Source organism: Podarcis cretensis (genome assembly GCF_951804945.1).
Source record: "Podarcis cretensis genome assembly, chromosome: 3".
In the NCBI taxonomy this organism is placed as follows: domain Eukaryota; kingdom Metazoa; phylum Chordata; class Lepidosauria; order Squamata; family Lacertidae; genus Podarcis; species Podarcis cretensis.
Window position 1 is genome coordinate 47294252 of NC_137172.1, and position 18824 is coordinate 47313075.

The following is an 18824-nucleotide window of genomic DNA, read 5'->3' on the forward strand; positions in this document are numbered from 1 at the left end:
ATAACACCCACTCCAATCCTTTTTACTTGCTTCAGACCAACACTAAAAGTACAACATTCCATTTTCAGGGTGGGATATTACCCCACCTGTATGGAACATTTTCACTACACTTCCATTAACTATAAACTAAATTATTTTTCTGCTTACAGTACCTTATCCCATTTGGTACGGATCTCATCCAGAGTGACAGTGGAGTAAGGGTTGTTAGGACTTATCCTGAGGCTGTAACTGTTAATCACTTTTTCCACTTCATTATGGATTGATACAATAGCTTGCCTTTCACCATCTGCCTCAGGCAAAGTGGCCTTAAACTGTTCGTGGGCAGTGATCAAACTCTGAAATCAGAAACAGAGGAGTAAATGAAAGGATAGATACAGTTGCATTGCCAGCTATATGGCCCTGTGTCATATTCCCTCTCCCATCTCAGTTTGTATGCAAATATAAGCAAGGTTGCATAGCTGATAAATTCCACAGACTCAATGTAAAGCCACCACTTCATCATTATTGGTAAGACAGACAAGAGGAGGCCCAGAGCTGAACACTGAGGGGTTAACTACAATTACACAGAAATGCATGTAACAGAGTCCTGATTTCCCCCTTGTAAGAGGAAAAGCAGCTTGGAGGAGATTCTGGGTAGAGTTGTTTAAAACACATGTTCTGAACCTTCCAAGGCAAAAATAATTATTGGGAAACTACTTGAAGTAAAAACAAACAAACAACAACAAAACAGCAGGCAGAGAAAGTGTTAAGAATCCTTGAAACTGGGGGCACTTGTGTGTTGAATAGGGTTGTCATATTTCAAACAGTGAAAATCCATACAGAAAAGTTGAGCTTTTCTTAGTTTTACCCAAATTTGGCAAATTAGCATGTTGTTGAGCTATTTTTAAAGAAAACCACCAAAGACATTGCGATACATCCGAATTTTCCCATATTCCGGCTATGTCTGGGAAAACATACATAACATTTAATTAGCACATCAGTACACTGGTGCATGAAAACTACTGTATGGGCATGAATGTAAGGGAGTTACAGTACTTGTGGCCACGATTGATTGTTCTAAGTTGTTCATCTCAAACTAAGAAGTTCTGCAGAAAATATTTTCAAGGGAAAGTTAACTAACTTACCCAGAACTCTCAAAAAGACAGCCCTAGCAATTAGTAAAAAGAAAAGAAAAAAAAAGATCATATATCCATTACTGGTAATGGGGGTGGCCTTGTCAGGAAGCTGCCACACCCCACACCCCAGGAGAGGGCCCACTGAACCCCAAGAGCCTCCTCCTCCTTGCATGCTGCTTGTGAGCATGCAAGCGGTGGCAAGAATGAGGAGATGGAACAGTGTCCCACACTGTCCCTCTGAGCATTTGTGTGGATTAGGCCGCAGGGAGGGCGTCAAAAAATGTACAGTGGATGCAGTTTAATTCAGAGAGGGAGGCCAGCTGAGGCCCAAAAATCTGGAGCTGGTGTTAGACGGAGTTCTCTCCCAAATGCTGAAAGGCCAGCCAAATAGCACACTTAGCTGATGATTTGGTCTGTGCTGATCTCACAGTCTGTGCTGGCTCCATGCACAGAAGAAAAGAGGACGTCCTGTACTAAACATTATATTGAGGCTTGCCTGATGGCAGAAGCGCTGCATTTACAAATTTGGAAATGGTCCCTCCACTCAGTTACAATGACCTCCCCCTGGGCAGAGAAGGATGGGGCTATATCTGTGCAACATGGGAAATAATGAAATGAGCAGGACTGAATTCAAATCTCCCTGATCCAAGTCTGGCAGTCTAGTCATTCCAAAATAGTATCTCTTGCCTATCTGCACCCCATCACCACCATAAGATCCTGAGGATGCACATGTCAGGATGAATGTGCCATGTGCCTAGTCTTTGCACATTTATAAAATTCATGACTCGGGATTTTTTTCTTCTTCTTCTAATACACAGATAAGGACAAGCAATATTTGAAGCGTCTTTTAATAGGGCAGCAATAGTATAGGCGCTTTCTTCACAGTGAAAAGGGAACATCTTCACTTCTCTAGGCTCACAATGAAAAATAAGAATAATATTATTACCTGGATCTCCTCTATGCTATGAACAATAAACATGTCTTGCAAGTCTTCCATTGCACCTTCCATCCAGTTGTTGAACGGAGCAGCTCTCTTAGCAAACTCCAGGTGAAGCTGGTCAATTGTTTCCAACAATTTCTCTGTCCTCTGTGAAGTAAACATACAGAAACGGACAAAATGAGAAGTGTACATTCACTTTGGCTTACAGTTTGGATAGGCTCTGCAACCTTTTAAAAATACTACCAAAGTTAAAGGAAGTTCCGAGTGTACACAGGTAAAGGAAAGCAAAAGGGATTCCTGGGGACAGGCACTTGGGAGGTCATTGCTGACTGTGTCACCGCCAGCGCTACTGGATTTGGCTGCTGTGTGTGCTGTGATTCAGAGGTTTGCAATGGAAGCATGTTCACATCATTCTGAGTTCACTGACTCCTTCCACGTATCAGCATTGCCACTTGCCCTTCTCCTCACTGGTGACCTTGGCTATGTTTCCAGAGATGCTGGAGGCATGTCTCTTTCTTTTTAAGGTTTTCTTTTCATTTGTGTGTTGTGTGCTTTCTCCGCCATTCCCCCACTCCCCCAGCACAAGGGGCATATAGGATTGGGAAGAGCCATAGTTCAGCGGCAGAATACATGTTCTGCTTTGCATGCAAACGGATCCAGGTTCAATCCCCAGCATCTCCTGGCCGGACTGGAAATGGCCCAATTCTGAAAACCCAGAGAACCACTGTGAGTCATCGCAGAGAATACAGAGCAAGATGCACCAATTGTCTGACTCGATATACTGAATCACTGAATTTTAGTGTTGGAAGGTACCATGCGGGTCATCTACTCCAACCCCCTGCAATATGGGGATCTTTTGCCCAACATGGGGCTCGAACCTACAATCCTGATGTTAATGTTCTCGGGCTCGATCAACTGAGTGGTGACAGCTGCCTGCATTCCTGTACTAATATGCAGTTGATTTTTTAGATGTGTTGATTCTATGTTTTCATTGTACTCTGAAAATGATCATTAGCAGCTTTGTGATCCAGAAATGGTGGGGGAAAGGCTACAGATTAGTTAAACTAACTCAGTCGTGAATTGTAAAAAGAAATTCGCACCATGCCATGCACCAGCTTTCCAAAGGGTGGTGCTAGAAGCATCCCCTCAACTCTAACATCCACTTGCGTAATTTCTTTTGACAGTAATGCAGGGACAAGTCTTTTATAAGCAAGTCAGCCTTTCCTCCCCCCCCCCCCATACATAACCAAAGAAGAAGACGAAGTTAAGGGTAATGCATCACCATAGAAAATGTTCATTCCACATCACTCAGTAGTCTACCACAATCTGTTAAAAACCCTCAGCCAGCCTGAGAAATCCGAGCTGCTCCTTGATGTCAGGTTTACCTCCAATGCTTCTCTCCTCTTCTGAGTGAGTGTTCCCAGCCTGTCCCACTGATCACAGATCTTCTGGCACCGATCATTGACACTTGCAGCATCATGGTAGTCCAGTTCACTAAAAGAAAAGGACCGCCGTCATTAAGAACCAACAAAAGTAGGGAATGTGGTGGTGGTGACCACACACCAAGACATCACAACACATTCTTCTTCTTATTCTTACTACTACAGTACTACTACAGTGATACCTTGGTTTACAACCATAATCCATTCTGGAGGTCTGGTTGTAAACCAAAACAGGTTGTAACCCAAGGTGCGCTTTTGCCAATGGGGCCTCCTAAAAAAAGATGGTTGTAATCCAAAAAAGGGACACACACTTCAGGGTTGGACGTGGATGTAATCCAAAATGGTTGTAATCCAAAACGGTTGCAAACCATGGAACCACTGTACTAATGATTAGATTGATACCCTGCACTTTCCTCCAAAGAATCCCATGGTGCCATGACATACCACCCGCAGCAAGCTTCCACAGAAGCAGTGGCTGCAGATGTATAACATGTTACATTCACTTTTCTGGTTTTTCACAGCAGGGAAAACTGGATCAAATGGCGGGGGGGGGGGGGGGACCTGGCATGGGCTGACACTGTGTTGATGACATTAATGTCCAGCGGACGTTGCAAAAAACTTGTGAGCATGAGCAGCACCAGTTCCACCATCATCTCCCGTCTAGAATAATAATAATAATAATAATAATTTATTATTTATACCCCGCCCATCTGGCTGGGCCTCCCCAGCCACTCTGGGCGGCTTCCAAAAGAATATTAAAATACTATGATACATCAAACATTAAAAGCATCCCTGAACAGGGCTGCCTTCAGATGTCTTCTAAAAGTCTGGTAGTTGTTGTTCTCTTTGACATCTGGTGGGAGGGCATTCCACAAGGAGGGCGCCACTACCGAAAAGGCCCTCTGCCTGGTTCCCTGTAACTTGGCTTCTCGCAGTGAGGGAACCGCCAGAAGGCCCTTGGTGCTGGACCTCAGTGTCCGGGTAGAACGATGGGGGTGGAGACGCTCCTTCAGGTATACTGGACCGAGGCCGTTTAGGGCTTTAAAGGTCAGCACCAACACTTTGAATTGTGCTCGGAAACGTACTGGGAGCCAATGTAGGTCTTTCAAGACCGGTGTTATATGGTCTCGGTGGCCGCTCCCTGTCACCAGTCTGGCTGCTGCGTTCTGGATTAGTTGTAGTTTCCGGGTCACCTTCAAAGGTAGCCCCACGTAGAGTGCATTGCAGTAATCCAAGCGGGAGATAACCAGAGCATGCACCACTCTGGCGAGGCAGTCCACAGGCAGATAGGGTCTTAGCCTGCGTACCAGATGGAGCTGGTACACAGCTGCCCTGGACACGGATTTAACCTGTGCCTCCATGGACAGCTGTGAGTCCAAAATGACTCCCAGGCTGCGCACCTGGTCCTTCAGGGGCACAGTTACCCCATTCAGGACCAGGGAGTCCTCCACACCTGCCCGCCTCCTGTCCCCCAGAAACAGTACTTCTGTCTTGTCAGGATTCAATCTCAATCTGTTAGCCGCCATCCATCCTCCAACCGCCTCCAGACACTCACACAGGACCTTCACCGCCTTCACTGGTTCTGATTTGAAAGAGAGGTAGAGCTGGGTATCATCCGCATACTGATGAACACCCAGCCCAAACCCCCTGATGATCTCTCCCAGCGGCTGCATGTAAATGTTGAAAAGCATGGGGGAGAGGACAGAACCCTGAGGCACCCCACAAGTGAGAGCCCAGGGGTCTGAACACTCATCCCCCACCACCACTTTCTGAACACGGCCCAGGAGGAAGGAGCGGAACCACTGTAGGACAGTGCCCCCAGCTCCCAGCCCCTCAAGACGGCCCAGAAGGATGTTATGGTCGATGGTATCAAACGCCGCTGAGAGATCCAGCAGAACTAGGAAACAGCTCTCACCTTTGTCCCTAGCCCGCCAGAGATCATCAACCAGTGCGACCAAGGCAGTTTCAGTCCCATGATGAGGCCTGAATCCCGACTGGAAGGGATCCAAATGGTCCGCTTCTTCCAGGCGTGCCTGGAGTTGTTCAGCAACCACTCGCTCAATCACCTTGCCCAAGAATGGAAGATTTGAGACTGGGCGATAGCTGGCCATCGTGGCCGCATCTAAAGATGGTTTTTTAAGAAGTGGTTTGATAACCGCCTCTTTCAGCGGGTCTGGGAAGGCTCCCTCACGGAGGGAAGCATTCACCACCCCACGAAGCCCATCGCCCAGTCCTTCCCGGCTAGCTTTTATAATAGTGCTTTTGAAACCTGTTTGCCTTGGAGGTCTGTCGTTTGAGAAAGTGGGCGGAGAGTCTAAAGCCCCTGGAGCTCATGGAACGAGTTTCATGGATCCTACCCCTGATTTCTGAAGTTTGAGACAAGACTTTATCTAGACCAGTTTTCTGCCAGATTAGCTGAGTGATTCTAGTGAGAGCCAATACATGCACTTTGTCCTCAAGCTATTTGACTTTTATGACTGGCTCATCATATGCTGCATTTAGCTTTTGGCTGCTACCAGCATGCTCTCTGCATGCCATTATCTAACACAGACATTGTTATGGTGTGAGTACATCCATACCAATTTGAAATTTAATCTAACAGGAGAACACCCTTTAAAATCCAGACAAGGAAAGGGGTGTTTGATTTCCTACACCTGAAAGGGGGAATTCTTACACTATATTACAGTGAGCTTTAAGTCAGGGCAAAGAGTTTCATATGAGTAAACAATAAAAACAAGAACTGGCTGGACTTCTGCTTGTGCAATGGAACTTCACCTTCCTCTCCTACCTCTGTCAGAACCCCAAAAACCTTCTCTGGGAGGTTCCTCAGCCATATTTTGAGGGTGCACAGAGGGCTGCAGAAGGGGGGGTGTGTAAAGTCAATTGCATGAGCAGAAGTCTATTCTGCTCACACACAGATAGCATTGGATACAACCCACTGTGCCTTGCCATGATTGGCCTCTTAAAGGGACAGAGCTTGATAAAATAGGTCACTGATTCCCAGTAGCTTTAATCAAATGAAAGAAGCCACTATTTCATCTGTGTTACACACACTAATGGAAGACACTACTGGTAGAGGTCAAAGCAAACACTTACCTTCTCTATATGAGAACATTAAAGGTAAAGGTAAAGGTACCCCTGCCCGTACGGGCCAGTCTTGACAGACTCTGGGGTTGTGCGCCCATCTCACTTAAGAGGCCAGGGGCCAGCGCTGTCCGGAGACACTTCCAGGTCACGTGGCCAGCGTGACATCGCTGCTCTGGCGAGCCAGAGCCGCACACGGAAACGCCGTTTACCTTCCCGCTGGTAAGCGGTCCCTATTTATCTACTTGCACCCGGAGGTGCTTTCGAACTGCTAGGTTGGCAGGCGCTGGGACCGAGCAGCGGGAGCGCACCCCGCCGCAGGGATTCGAACCGCCGACCTTTCGATCGGCAAGCCCTAGGCGCTGAGGCTTTAACCCACAGCGCCACCTGCGTCCCTATGAGAACATTGGACCAGTATAATTTTATTTCTATGTGAGTGGAAAGAGATGTCCTAGCAGTATTCAGAATATGATAAATGTGTAAGCAAGTACTATATGAGATAAATTCCAAAGGGAGCATATGCAAACCCTTACAACAAATAAGCAGTGCTTAGGAGTATGAGTCAATTGGTTATTAGTATTCAATGTATTAACGGCGTTTCCGTGTGCGACTCTGGCTCGCCAGAGCAGCGATGTCACGCTGGCCACGTGACCCGGAAGTGTCTCCGGACAGCGCTGGCCCCTGGCCTCTTAAGTGAGATGGGCGCACAACCCCAGAGTCTGTCAAGACTGGCCCGTATGGGCAGGGGTACCTTTACCTTTACCTTTACCTTATTCAATGTATTAGTATTCAATTGGTTTAGGTTATAAATGGGGAATCCACTACTTCATCCCTTCACGATTTTGAATGGCTTTGCATCTGAAGTCTTGTCACTCACACACTGTCTACTATTTCTGGGACTATGCACTCTGGCAGTCAATAGCGGTTGTGAGTTGAAGCAGTCTTGCTCACATACACATGCATGCAGGATGTAGCTAGACACCCATCGGTCAACAAGCCTTTAAGAACTTTAACCTTTATGCTCTTAGCAGCTCTCAGCTGCTAAGAGAAAATGGTCGAGCTGACACTGAACTGTAACCAGTGTAGCTCAAGGTCACACACTCCAATTGTTCTCCAAAAATAGCAACCCTGCACTGCCAAGAGATGGAGACCAGAAAATATGGAGCCATGCCGACCCAGAAAGCAGAAAGGGAATAATTATCTCTCTGAAGGCCTGATTCAGTAACCAGCAGAGCTAATTGAAAAGCTATAATCAACATCATGTCCCAAGTTTCTTAGACAACCCATCTTTCTAAGAACCATTTCCAGAGAGGAAGACTTATTTTTTATATCTCTAATCTGCTATTCTGTGAAAACTGTTTTGAGAAATGATAAAAAGGCTAGTTTAAGTGAACTAAATTCTTGAAGCAATGACTGATTTGCCACTGATATTTAGCACTGTTCAACTTACCATCACATGTGGAAAGAAGAGCTAATTCAGGTTGCAATATCCTATTCACTTACTTGAAATTAAGACCCACTGAAATCAGCAGCAATGATTAACTCTGATGAATTGTGCTATTCTTCCCAAGTACTATTTGTCTGTTTGTCTATATGCAGATGAAATGAATAAACGATTGGATGGTAACAGGAACTATGGCACAATTCAAAACAACTGTAATGGGTCCATTTCCCTTGAAAAGCATTCAGAATCTTCAATTAGTGCAAAATGCTGGAGCTAGGAGCTTGATGTTTTGAATTCATCGTGATGGTTCTACTTGATTTGCACTGGCTGCCAATTAGTTTCCAGGCTCAATTCAAGGTGTTGGTCTTAAGCTTTAAAGCCCTTACTGCTTTAGGACCTGGCTATGTTAGGATCTGTCTTTTCCTATATTTTTCTCCCCACACCATCTTATAATCTTGGGCCCTGCCCCAAATCCTCTGACCTCGGGACGTGAAGCTGATGTCAGCTGTGGATCGGGCCTTGTGCCATGAAGTTCACCAGCCCTATCACTAGACTGCTTCAGGCAGTTGATGAAAGGCCTTTGGCTAACTATGCCATTTTTTCTGCATCGGTTCTATATTACTTATTGTGCTGCTGGAACTGGTTAAAGCAGATTGGATACTGTTAATTTATAAATTTAAATATGCATTGGGATGTTTTAGGGATTGTGGTCGCTTTACTTTGTGTTTATTACCACCTGCAAGTCAACCATCTTCAGTTTCCTTGGAGAAATAGTTGATGCAGACATTTTTAAAATAAAAAAGTGACTTCAACCTTTTTAAGTCCCACTGTACTTTGAAATCAGAATGTGTTAAAAATGTTTCTTGTTGAAATCAATGGGGAATGACACAAGTGTAACAAGCGATGAAAAAGAGCAAATGAACACAAAAATAAAAATTAATATGCACAACCTGTATTAATGATCAACAAGACCAAAAAAATTACATGTCCTAATCAGAGAACTCCATTATTCATGTACATAGGTTTGCAGATTGACACTCTAGGTGGTATTCAACTTAGATCTGCTCACAATAGACCACTTTAAATTAATGGACCTCCTATAGTCATGGTCATTATTTTAAATAGGTTTACTCTGAATAAAATTAAGTTGAATACTTCTCTGTGCTTTTCTGGTGACCTTATTAATCTACAACTCCCTATATCACATCACAAGTGGCATTTTATATTTGTGCAAGCTTGACTATGTTATAGGACAGAGAAATTTGGGAGTGCCAGGGCCATGGTATAAAAAGGGCATTGATTATGTCGATAAACCTATTTGAAAGCAAGGGATCTCTTTGCAAACAAGACATTCTTTTTAAATTTGTATATCTATATTTAACATTGCTACACGCACATAAAGCAACAAACCTCTTTCAAACTTCTGTATGGCTCTTTCTCCCTTTGGCATCCCTCAAGCAAAACATGTAAAATCAGAAATGACATCTCACATGTCAGAGTTACTGATGAGGAAGAGGACAGAAAAGAAGGTTTGTTATTAGCCTTTGCCCTGCAAAGGCTCTTTTATTTTTAGTTTGGGAAGAAATAAGAAAGGTTTTCAACGAGGAGGCCAAGATAATAACACTTACAAAGCTATCTGTGGAATTCTTACATTGTACCTATGACACTATCGAATTTATTGGAAAGAGTTTATCGGGTAAATGTCAGCAGCTGCGTGCCTCTAAATGGAACATACTTCAGCTCTTGGGCTATGGCAGCGATCTGTTCCACTCTGTCCTGGTGAGCAGCCAAGTCACTCTCAAAAGCCTCATGTTTCCTCAACAAAGCACGGATCTCTGTCAGAGTCGCAGCTTCATAATCCTTTTGCTGCAGAATCTGCTCTTTGCCTGGCAGGAGGAAAGAAAATCCAAAACCATTTATGTTTCTCATTAGGAAAGCTGATTGCTAATGGCTCAAGTACACAGAGAAGCAGACCTTTGAAATCTGCTCTTCTTTGAACTTTGCAATGCAGTTTTCCAACCAAATAAAGTGTAAAGAATGTATACATTAGGGGGAAGCTTGCATAAAAATGCATATATTGGTGAAAAGAGCATTAAAAATACATTATATAGGGAAGGTCAGTTTGTAAAAATGTGTAATTTAGGGGAAATTGTACATAAATCTTCATGAGGGCCTTTTCGTTAAAAAATAAATAAATCATAGGCTGATGCAGAAATGTGGAAAACCTAAGAGAAGGAGAAATGAGAAACTTAAGAGAAACCCAAACTGATAGATTTCTCCATCCCTATATGCCTTGTGAATGATCCAACTGAACACATCTCATCAGTCATGTTTGAATAGGTGCTTAAAAACCTTCTGTTTCTCTGCCTTCTACAAAAATCAGGAGGAGTATCAAACCAAATATATGCCTAGCAGGCTGCACCCCCCCCCACCACCTTGACAGGTCAAAGTTTTCACAGGCCAGACAAACATGGAAATGTTGCCTCACTAGCACCTTTTAACATATTCCATCCTTAGTTTGGTAGTACAGTGGTATCTCTGGTTACATACTTAATTCATTCTGGAGGTCCGTTTTTAACCTGAAACTGTTCTTAACCTGAAGCACCACTTTAGCTAATGGGGCCTCCTACTGCCACCGTGCTGCCAGAGCACGATTTCTGTTCTCATCCTGAAGCAAAGTTCTTAACCCAAGGTACTATTTCTGGGTTAGCGGTGTCTGTAACCTGAAGCGTATGTAACCCAAGGTACCACTGTATCAACTTGCAAAAGAGGGTACTTTCTGCAGTCTTGTAAAATAGCTCTTGCTCTCTAGGACTGCTTTGAACATGCAGTATATGGAAAAACTGGGGGCTTTGGATAATGTCACTGCCTGTCTAGGGAAAGGCGGGAACAGGTAAAAATGCCTGAATTTTAAGGCACACAATTCAAGGATAAGAACATTCACAGTATGAAATTTTCCTGTCCTCTCCCACACATCATACGGAAAGGCCTCTCCAAAGGGTTAGCTGAACAATGTGTGATGGGACACCAGGAACCTGTTGAGTGAGGAGGAAATCAGGCAAAACCAGGAGGAGAGCTGTCCAATTCTGGGTGTTTCTTAACTCCCCAGGTTGCAGGTATTCCACACAGGATAAAAATGAGAATAATAGCATAATAACATTTTTTAAAAACTGGGATTTCTTCTTGTTGCGCTTACAAATTATATTTAATTGAAAGGTTTCTTTCAATGCCTATGGAGGCCATATAAATCTCTCTGGCCCATTTAGCCATGTTTTTGACCCCTCCTACCAAAAAAGTTTTAAAACGTTGTAAAACTTATTCCTTCCCAGCAGGGCTATATAAGAACATAAAGAGAGGCCAGTGTGGTGTAGTGGTTAGAGTGTTGGACTAGGACCTGCAAGACCAGGGTTCTAATCTCCACTTGGCCATAAAACTCACTGGGTGTCCTTGGGCCAGTTACTACCTCAGCATAACCTACCTCACTGGGTTGTTGTGTGGCTTTATTGAGAGAGAAGGGAGAAAACCATGTAGGCCACCTTGAGCTCCTTGGAGAAAAAGGTGGTATATACGGTAAATGCAATGAAGAAACAAACAAATGAGAAGAAGAAGAAGAAGAAGAGGAGGAGGAGGAGGAGGAGGAGGAGGAGGAGGAGGAGGAGGAGGAGGAGTTGGGATTTGATATCCCGCTTTATCATTACCCTAAGGAGTCTCAAAGCGGCTAGCATTCTCCTTTCTCTTCCTCCCCCACAACAAACACTCTGTGAGGTGAGTGGGGCTGAGAGACTTCAAAGAAGTGAGACTAGCCCAAGGACACCCAGCAGCTGCATGTGGAGGAGCGGAGACGCAAACACAGTTCACCAGATTACGAGACTACCGCTCTTAACCACTACACCGCACTGGCTCTCAGCAGGCAGCCTACTTTAGACCAGCAATTCATCTAGTCCAGCATCCTTTTCCCCACAGTGGGCAAGCAGCTGCTTCTACAAAACCCACCAACCAGAGCCTGAAGGCAGCCGCCCCCCTCCCTTCTCTAGGAAATGGTATTCAGAAGCATCAAGCTTTCAAAACCAGAAATTCCATACAGCCATCGTAACAAGAGGATGTGAAATTGGGTGGATATTGTAGCTAACAACAGGCTTCAAGCTTACCATAAGCCCAGGTTTCATGCGAAGAAGCCTTTTGCCTAAATTTGGCAGCCAAATGTTCAAGTCGCTCAAGCCTTCGAATTTCATTCAGCAACCATTCCTCGTAGCCCTTCTCTGCCTGCTCAAGTCTTTGCCAAGCGCTAGCAATGTCCTAGGAGAGGAATGCAAACAGAACACCTTTAATTGTTTAAAGTTGTGCTTCTCAAGATTTCTGGGTCTTCTGTGCATATAATCAGCATCTCCCTTGACTCTACTATAATTCCCGGTGTAAAAATTTGGATTGCAAGATGCTTGGGTCAATCACCTATCTTTTTTGCTATCTTAACTCTGTAAAGCACCATGCATATGCTGTTTCCAGGCTTAATGAACCATTCTAGAACCAACAAGGAAGATTCACAGGCCCCTTTACTTACTGAAACCATCTTCCCTTCTGATGGCATGAAAGCTGGCCTATTGCTGATCCTCAGTTTTGTCTGCAATGTATTGAAATTGATCTCCAGCTGGCATTTTTCTTGGACTTTGGGAGGCTTGTGTTTACGGCGATAATCTCTGAAGTCCTCTAACTTCTTCTGCATAGCCGCCATAGTATTCTCTGGGGTCCTGTTTTCCAGCCAAGGAGTTGTGCGACGAATCCATTCTAAAAGCTGTTTTGCACATACATAAAATTACAAACAAACAATAAAAAAGATAATTAAAAGTGGCTTTTTTCTTCTTTGCATTCTATAGAGAAACATACTGTACTCCCATAGCTTCTGAAATTAGTGCTATTGGAAACTAACAGACAAAGAAGGGTGATTTCTTGATGCGTGAAACAGAAGGAAATATTGTTAGCAGGGCTGGGGCTACCTTTAGCTGCAGTTGAGCTAATCTTGGCTTCCACCTATTTCAGACTCTATCTGATTTCTGGCTTGTTTCCTCCATGTATGGAACAGTTGGGAGCAAGAAAAGAGCAAAGCACTTGTGCGTGTTTATCCATAGATTACTTTAAACCAGGCTTCCTCAACCTCGGCCCTCCAGATGTTTTGAGATTACAATTCCCATCATCCCTGACCACTGGTCCTTCTAGCTAGGGATCATGGGAATTGTAGGCCAGAAATATCTGGAGGGCTGAGGTTGAGGAAGCCTGCTTTAAACTATCTTTTATCATGCTGTCATGAATCCTATTGAGGTGTCTCAGAGGGACCAGCTGGCTCATGAGGAGGAATGGGAGGAACTCAGGCAGTTCCTAGCAAAATGTGGCTGAGTGGAACTGGGATCCCAGAGAGACCTGTAGTCTAGGGACTGGAGAGCTGGATCCAAACGAAAGACCAAGCAGGTTGGCAGAGCAGAATTCTGCTCCTGTGACACAGGACACCCCTAGGGACACCTCCTGCTGTGGAACCACCCAGCGCCATCTCCTGCCAATGTGAAGCCTTCTCTGAAGCAGGTAATAAGCTTATACTTAGCTACGAATCTATACCTCCTATGAATCTGATGTACCATGTAAGCTGCAGCTTGCCTTTGTACTGCTCTGAATTATGGGTATTAAAAACTAGCAGAAACCAAACTGAGAATTCGAGTTCTTCATCCAGCAGTGAGGGGCAGAACAGCTGCAGACAAACCAGGCCATTATCTCCTAGTGGTCTTGATCCTCGAACAGTGTGATGCTGGCCGGCCAGGGAACAGGACATGCAGGAGAAGGCTAAATACTGCTTCATTTTGGCCTGCCTCTCAGCCCCTCCACAGATCTAGCTGTGGCCTCTCAGAAGTGATGCCCAAGAGCTATCACTTCCCCGAGAACTCTGAAGTTGTGCTTGGTGGTTTTCCATATGTGAGTGGGATTGCTTGGGATCCCATCACTACCTCAGGCAAGAAATAAAGGCTGTCTTGCCTATATCACTTCCCTATGACTGCAAGAACTCCCTCTCTGTTTGGCCTAGAAACCAAAGCCAAACCTAGCCTCATAGTCTGCATCTGCAAATTATTATAATTTAGGGATCATCAGTGTGAGTGACTGAAATCCTAAAGCTCATTCATGATGCGGTAGCAAGTGTATATGGAAGCGGCAATCAAGGAAGAACTTCTAGTCCAAATTAAGCTGCAAGCATAGGAAATCTCCACTGCATTTAACATCAAGAACATGCACTTTACAACACTGGATAAAAAGGCAGCAAATATATTTTCAATTAAAATACAGATCATGTTAAATGAAATGGAGCTTTCCTCTCCTCATTTAATGACTATGTTTGAATAAAAAGAGCCTCAGTAGTAGATAACAGCTTTGGGTAAATGTTCTTATTAAATTGCTTATTCAAGCCATCCATGCTTTATTATCAGAATAATTATTTCACTATTGTATCGGTTTCCTTTACCTCACTTGCTAGCCTTTCATATTCTTCCATCAACTTTTCATTTTCTTGGTTCACAGCAAGTACCTTACAAATCCGATTAGCTGCTGTTTCCGCCTGAAAAATACAGAACATAAACAGTGTGGATATATCATTGCATTCTTAGACTGACAAAAACTAAAGAATGACCATATATCGGCTTCTGAAAAGTAAAGAGTGGACATGCCCACTGAAAGGGCTTCAGCCAGAATTGTCATACTAGTTTCAGTGAGAGTTAACATAAGGCAAGCTCTGCTGGATCAGCATCCAGTGGGCAACCAGATGCCTGTGATAATTTACCCTCTAGTAGCTGTGCTTACTATTGTAACCTTCGGCTTATATACACTTTCCTTGGAATAAGATCATTTAACTCATTGGGACTCACTTCTTACATAGGCTTGCACTGTGAATTTATTAATCTTAAAGGTGCCTTAGGACTCTCCATACCCCCCCCCTTTACGTTAACTTGCTTTTTAACTAATTTATCTTAAACATTAGCAAAAGGCTTGTGGGGAACTTGTGGAGTCATTACCCACAACGACACTGCAATATATTTGATTAATTACTCATTTTCTGTAAGGGCTATTTTGGTTTTCATCTGTGTCAAAGTCGATATAGATGATATGTTGGCTCAGCATGCTGTGATAGTCTGACAAGATGATGCTAACTCAAGGTAACTGTAATGATGCTACCATCTGGGCACTGTCAGAAGAATGGTGAAATGTAAGGGAGGGGGACGCAAAAAATAATGACTAATATATTTTTTTAAAAAACCAAAACAATAGCACAGTGCCAAATTTTTACCTAGGAAAATTTCAGAATAGAAGGGACATAGTGGCGGGGTGTGTGTGAATGATGGCCCACTTTTAAACTTTTTTGTGCAGTTTTAAGCTGCTCTCTCCCAGTTCTAATCTGCAACTTTAGTGTTCTGGCTTGTTTTGTTTTTTTAAAAAACAGCTTCTTTCTGAGGAAACCCTAGTCAGGAATCACTTAGGCAGCCTGATGATATGATGTCATCAAATGTCAATCTGATTTGGCTGCCTGATGATACCAGAAGCTGAATCAGGATGCCTTTCATCTGGTCAGACATCATGTTGATACCACATAACCAATTAGATGGGAAAATGCGATGCCATCGCGAAGCCAAAATACATTGAGGCTAACATTTCTTACCATCTTATCTTCACCAGTGAGGGTCAACTGTTCTGTTTCACAGTTCCCCATGCCATTACTGAAATAGAGGTTTATTTCATGAAGAGCAAAGTTCTTCCTAAATGCCCACCATTTCAATTCAACCCTTCAAAAGAGATTTCATTGCTATAGTGTTGTTACCTTCCATCTTTTCACAAATAGACACATCATTCAATACCATACAGAACAATAATTTAAGTAGCTACATTTGAGTTTATTCCTTCATTTGTCCCTACCATTTAAAGAGGGGGGATCAACCCGTTTCTCTGCAATTTAATAGACGTTTGCAGGCAAAATATGAGATTTTTCCTGGTATAAAGTGGTGTGAGAACTTCACCTAATTACTTTCTAGGTGTCAACTTGCTTTTAAGAATATTAAGACTGGGATAGCATCAATTTGGCAACCCCAGTTGGGGGGTTAGGATACTGAAATCAGGATACTGATTTCAATAGTGCAGTATCCTTTAAACCCAAGTGGTCTCTTAATCAGTTTTTCAAAATGTTTATGTTCAGGGAATTCATTTCCTGTCTAAATTGCCTGCCAATTAACTCCTGTACATATGCCAGGGAACCGCTGCACATTTCAGAGGATTCTGGATGTCAGTCACTGCCATAGCTACAGGGGAGCTAGCCAGGGTTTTTTGCCCCAGGTGAAGCCGCCAGAGGGAGGCCACTGAGGCTCCCAGCCTGTGTGTGTGTGGTTGTACGCAAATGTGTGTAGGGGTGGTGCCAAACTGGGTCTTTGACACAGGTAAAATTCACCCCTGCAGTTGGTTCACACAAGGTGCTGGACACAAGCCTGCTGGGCTTCCAAGAACACCCTGTAGCATACCAAACACTCCCTTATTGCTACACATTTGTGAGACATTTTGCAGCAAGGGGACATTTTACAGTCTTTCAGGGAAGCTTGTTTGCCATCACAGCTTTTGTCATTTAATAAGCCCTGGTAAGCTTCGAAAGGGACCCCAAGGTTTCCTGGAACATAGTAGTGGCTGTTGTCCATTGGGCCTGGTGGGGTGGAACAGAGGGAAGCCAGCAGTAGATACAGCTAGAGCCAATAATAGGCAGAGCCAACGAATTCTAGTTTTTGTCTCCATCCTCATCCCTGCTGAGTTGTACACAGGCAGTGCTTTTTTCCTGGGGGTACGCAGACCCCTAAACATTTTGTGAATCTAAGTTTGGCCTCTTTGAGGGGCAGTATTTCAACATGAGTGGGAAAATGACAGTACCCCTAAACATTTCTTTAAAAGAAAAAAAGCACTGTACACAGGTAAGGCTGAGAAGGAAGAAGCTGACAGTCAGTGTCATTCTCTGGACTGGTTGTAAAAAAGAAGGCAGGCAGGTGGGAGATGTCAGAGAGGAAATGGAGGATGATGAGGCAGAGCTCCATCTGCTCTTATGAAGCAGGCTTGACCACAGTTTGAAAAATACTGCCATACAAAACATCTGTATGGAGCCTGACCCTTTCATAAGACCCTATTAGAGCAGGTGGAATAATATTTTGTTCACTTCCCTGAAAACTATCATTTTAGGTCAGATAATGTTGCTTCTCATTATAAAGTGTTGTGGTGAGGAAATGAAGCCTTTCTAAAATGGATTGAATGCTCAGTGCAGTGCCTGTAATGCCAACAGGGTCAAAAGCAGATTCTGATTAAAACACACAGACCGAGCACGCTCACTTAGCATATATTTGTCCATGTTAATTAAAGAACAAAGAAACTGCAGGGCAAATGATAAACCCAATGGAAACCTGAAACACACAGAGCAACATTCAGAACTGCAGTCCGAAGGGGACAGATGATGAATACCTGCTCTGCTCCAGCAAAAGCATGGTAGAAGCAGGAAACATAAGTCATGATAGCTCTCTCATCAGGCTTGGGGGTGTTCACAATATCTGCAAGGGAAGAAGAAACAAAACAAACACAAGGAGTGGAAAACTGCTGCCATCCTGCTTTGCTTTCTGTACGCAAGGCAGGTGCTGGTCTGCCAGGCTTCAACAAGCTGAAATTAATCATCTGCTATGTTAATACATGCCGGCTGGAAAGGCAAAATATTGAAACTCAAACTGAGATCCCGGGGCACAGAGGGGACTTGGAACAATTCCACTGCTTTTATGAATAATGTTTGCAAGGAAACATAATCACTGCTCATTGGAGCAACCCCTGATTCAAGGCAAGTTATATTTACCTATACAGTAAGATGGCTTAAATGAGTAATGTTTGCATGAGTGAACCATCATGCATGAGGTTCAAATGAAGCACATCTCGAAATGTATACGTGTAACTTTCCATCTGACAAAGGTCTTCCCTGAAAAAGGCTGTGCTTAATATCTTCACAGTGTTGTGTAATTTTTAAAAATGAGATTTGAAGTGCTCTCTTCGTAGCACTTGGACTGTTCTTTTTCTTTTATTAAAAAATCATCTTCCTGGAATACATATCCAAATGTCAATGCTATTATGTTTTATTACCACATCATGGAGGTTTATCAGTATTGACACTACAAATAGCAATTAAAATGTAAGTTTTGTTATATATAGGAGATCTATACTATATACTATGAAACTAAACAGAACATGCTGTTGCATTTTTGAGGACGCATTGAAAACTACTGGTGCATGCACTCCAGAAGCAAATTCAATCCTCTAAAATGTTCCCAAAATAGTCATATAAGATCAGACTGGGAGGAAAGCTACAAAATATCATGTAATGCAAAGAGCAAAAATTAAGCTCAGAATTTTACCTTCTGAGCACCAGCAAACACACAGTAATAAGAGGAAGCATAAATCATAAAAACTATTGAATTGGATCTGGCAGCTTGAAGCTGCTATTTAAATCAAGCAACTTGGAGCTGCTATTTAAATTTCTCACGATTTCCCAGAACAATTCCCTATAGTGGGGGAGCATTGTGGGAAATGAAAATGGTGGCTCCTAGATCCAGCTGCCTAATAGGAGACTTCAGAGCAGGATCCAATACAGTAGTCAGTCATGTCAGGCTGTTGTGTTGCCAACAGCGGAGGAGACTGAAGGACAAAGTTCAGAATGATGGCTCCCCACATCAAATGGGGGGCACCTTTTGCGTGGTCACGCGCAGCCCCCC

At 43.5% G+C, this 18824-nt stretch overlaps 1 protein-coding gene across 1 annotated transcript in view; it reads right to left on the reverse strand.

The window, feature by feature from the left end:
- Nucleotides 1-18824, reverse strand: part of ACTN2 (actinin alpha 2) — a 50876-nt gene that overhangs the window by 12709 nt on the left and 19343 nt on the right. The window contains exons 8-15 of the mRNA XM_079971201.1: nucleotides 17536-17621; nucleotides 14522-14614; nucleotides 12584-12814; nucleotides 12174-12321; nucleotides 9761-9911; nucleotides 3441-3549; nucleotides 2062-2202; nucleotides 153-335 (exon numbers count right to left, since the gene is read on the reverse strand). Of these exons, the coding sequence (XP_079827327.1) occupies nucleotides 153-335; nucleotides 2062-2202; nucleotides 3441-3549; nucleotides 9761-9911; nucleotides 12174-12321; nucleotides 12584-12814; nucleotides 14522-14614; nucleotides 17536-17621 (1142 nt within the window). The remainder of the gene's footprint in view (nucleotides 1-152; nucleotides 336-2061; nucleotides 2203-3440; nucleotides 3550-9760; nucleotides 9912-12173; nucleotides 12322-12583; nucleotides 12815-14521; nucleotides 14615-17535; nucleotides 17622-18824) is intronic.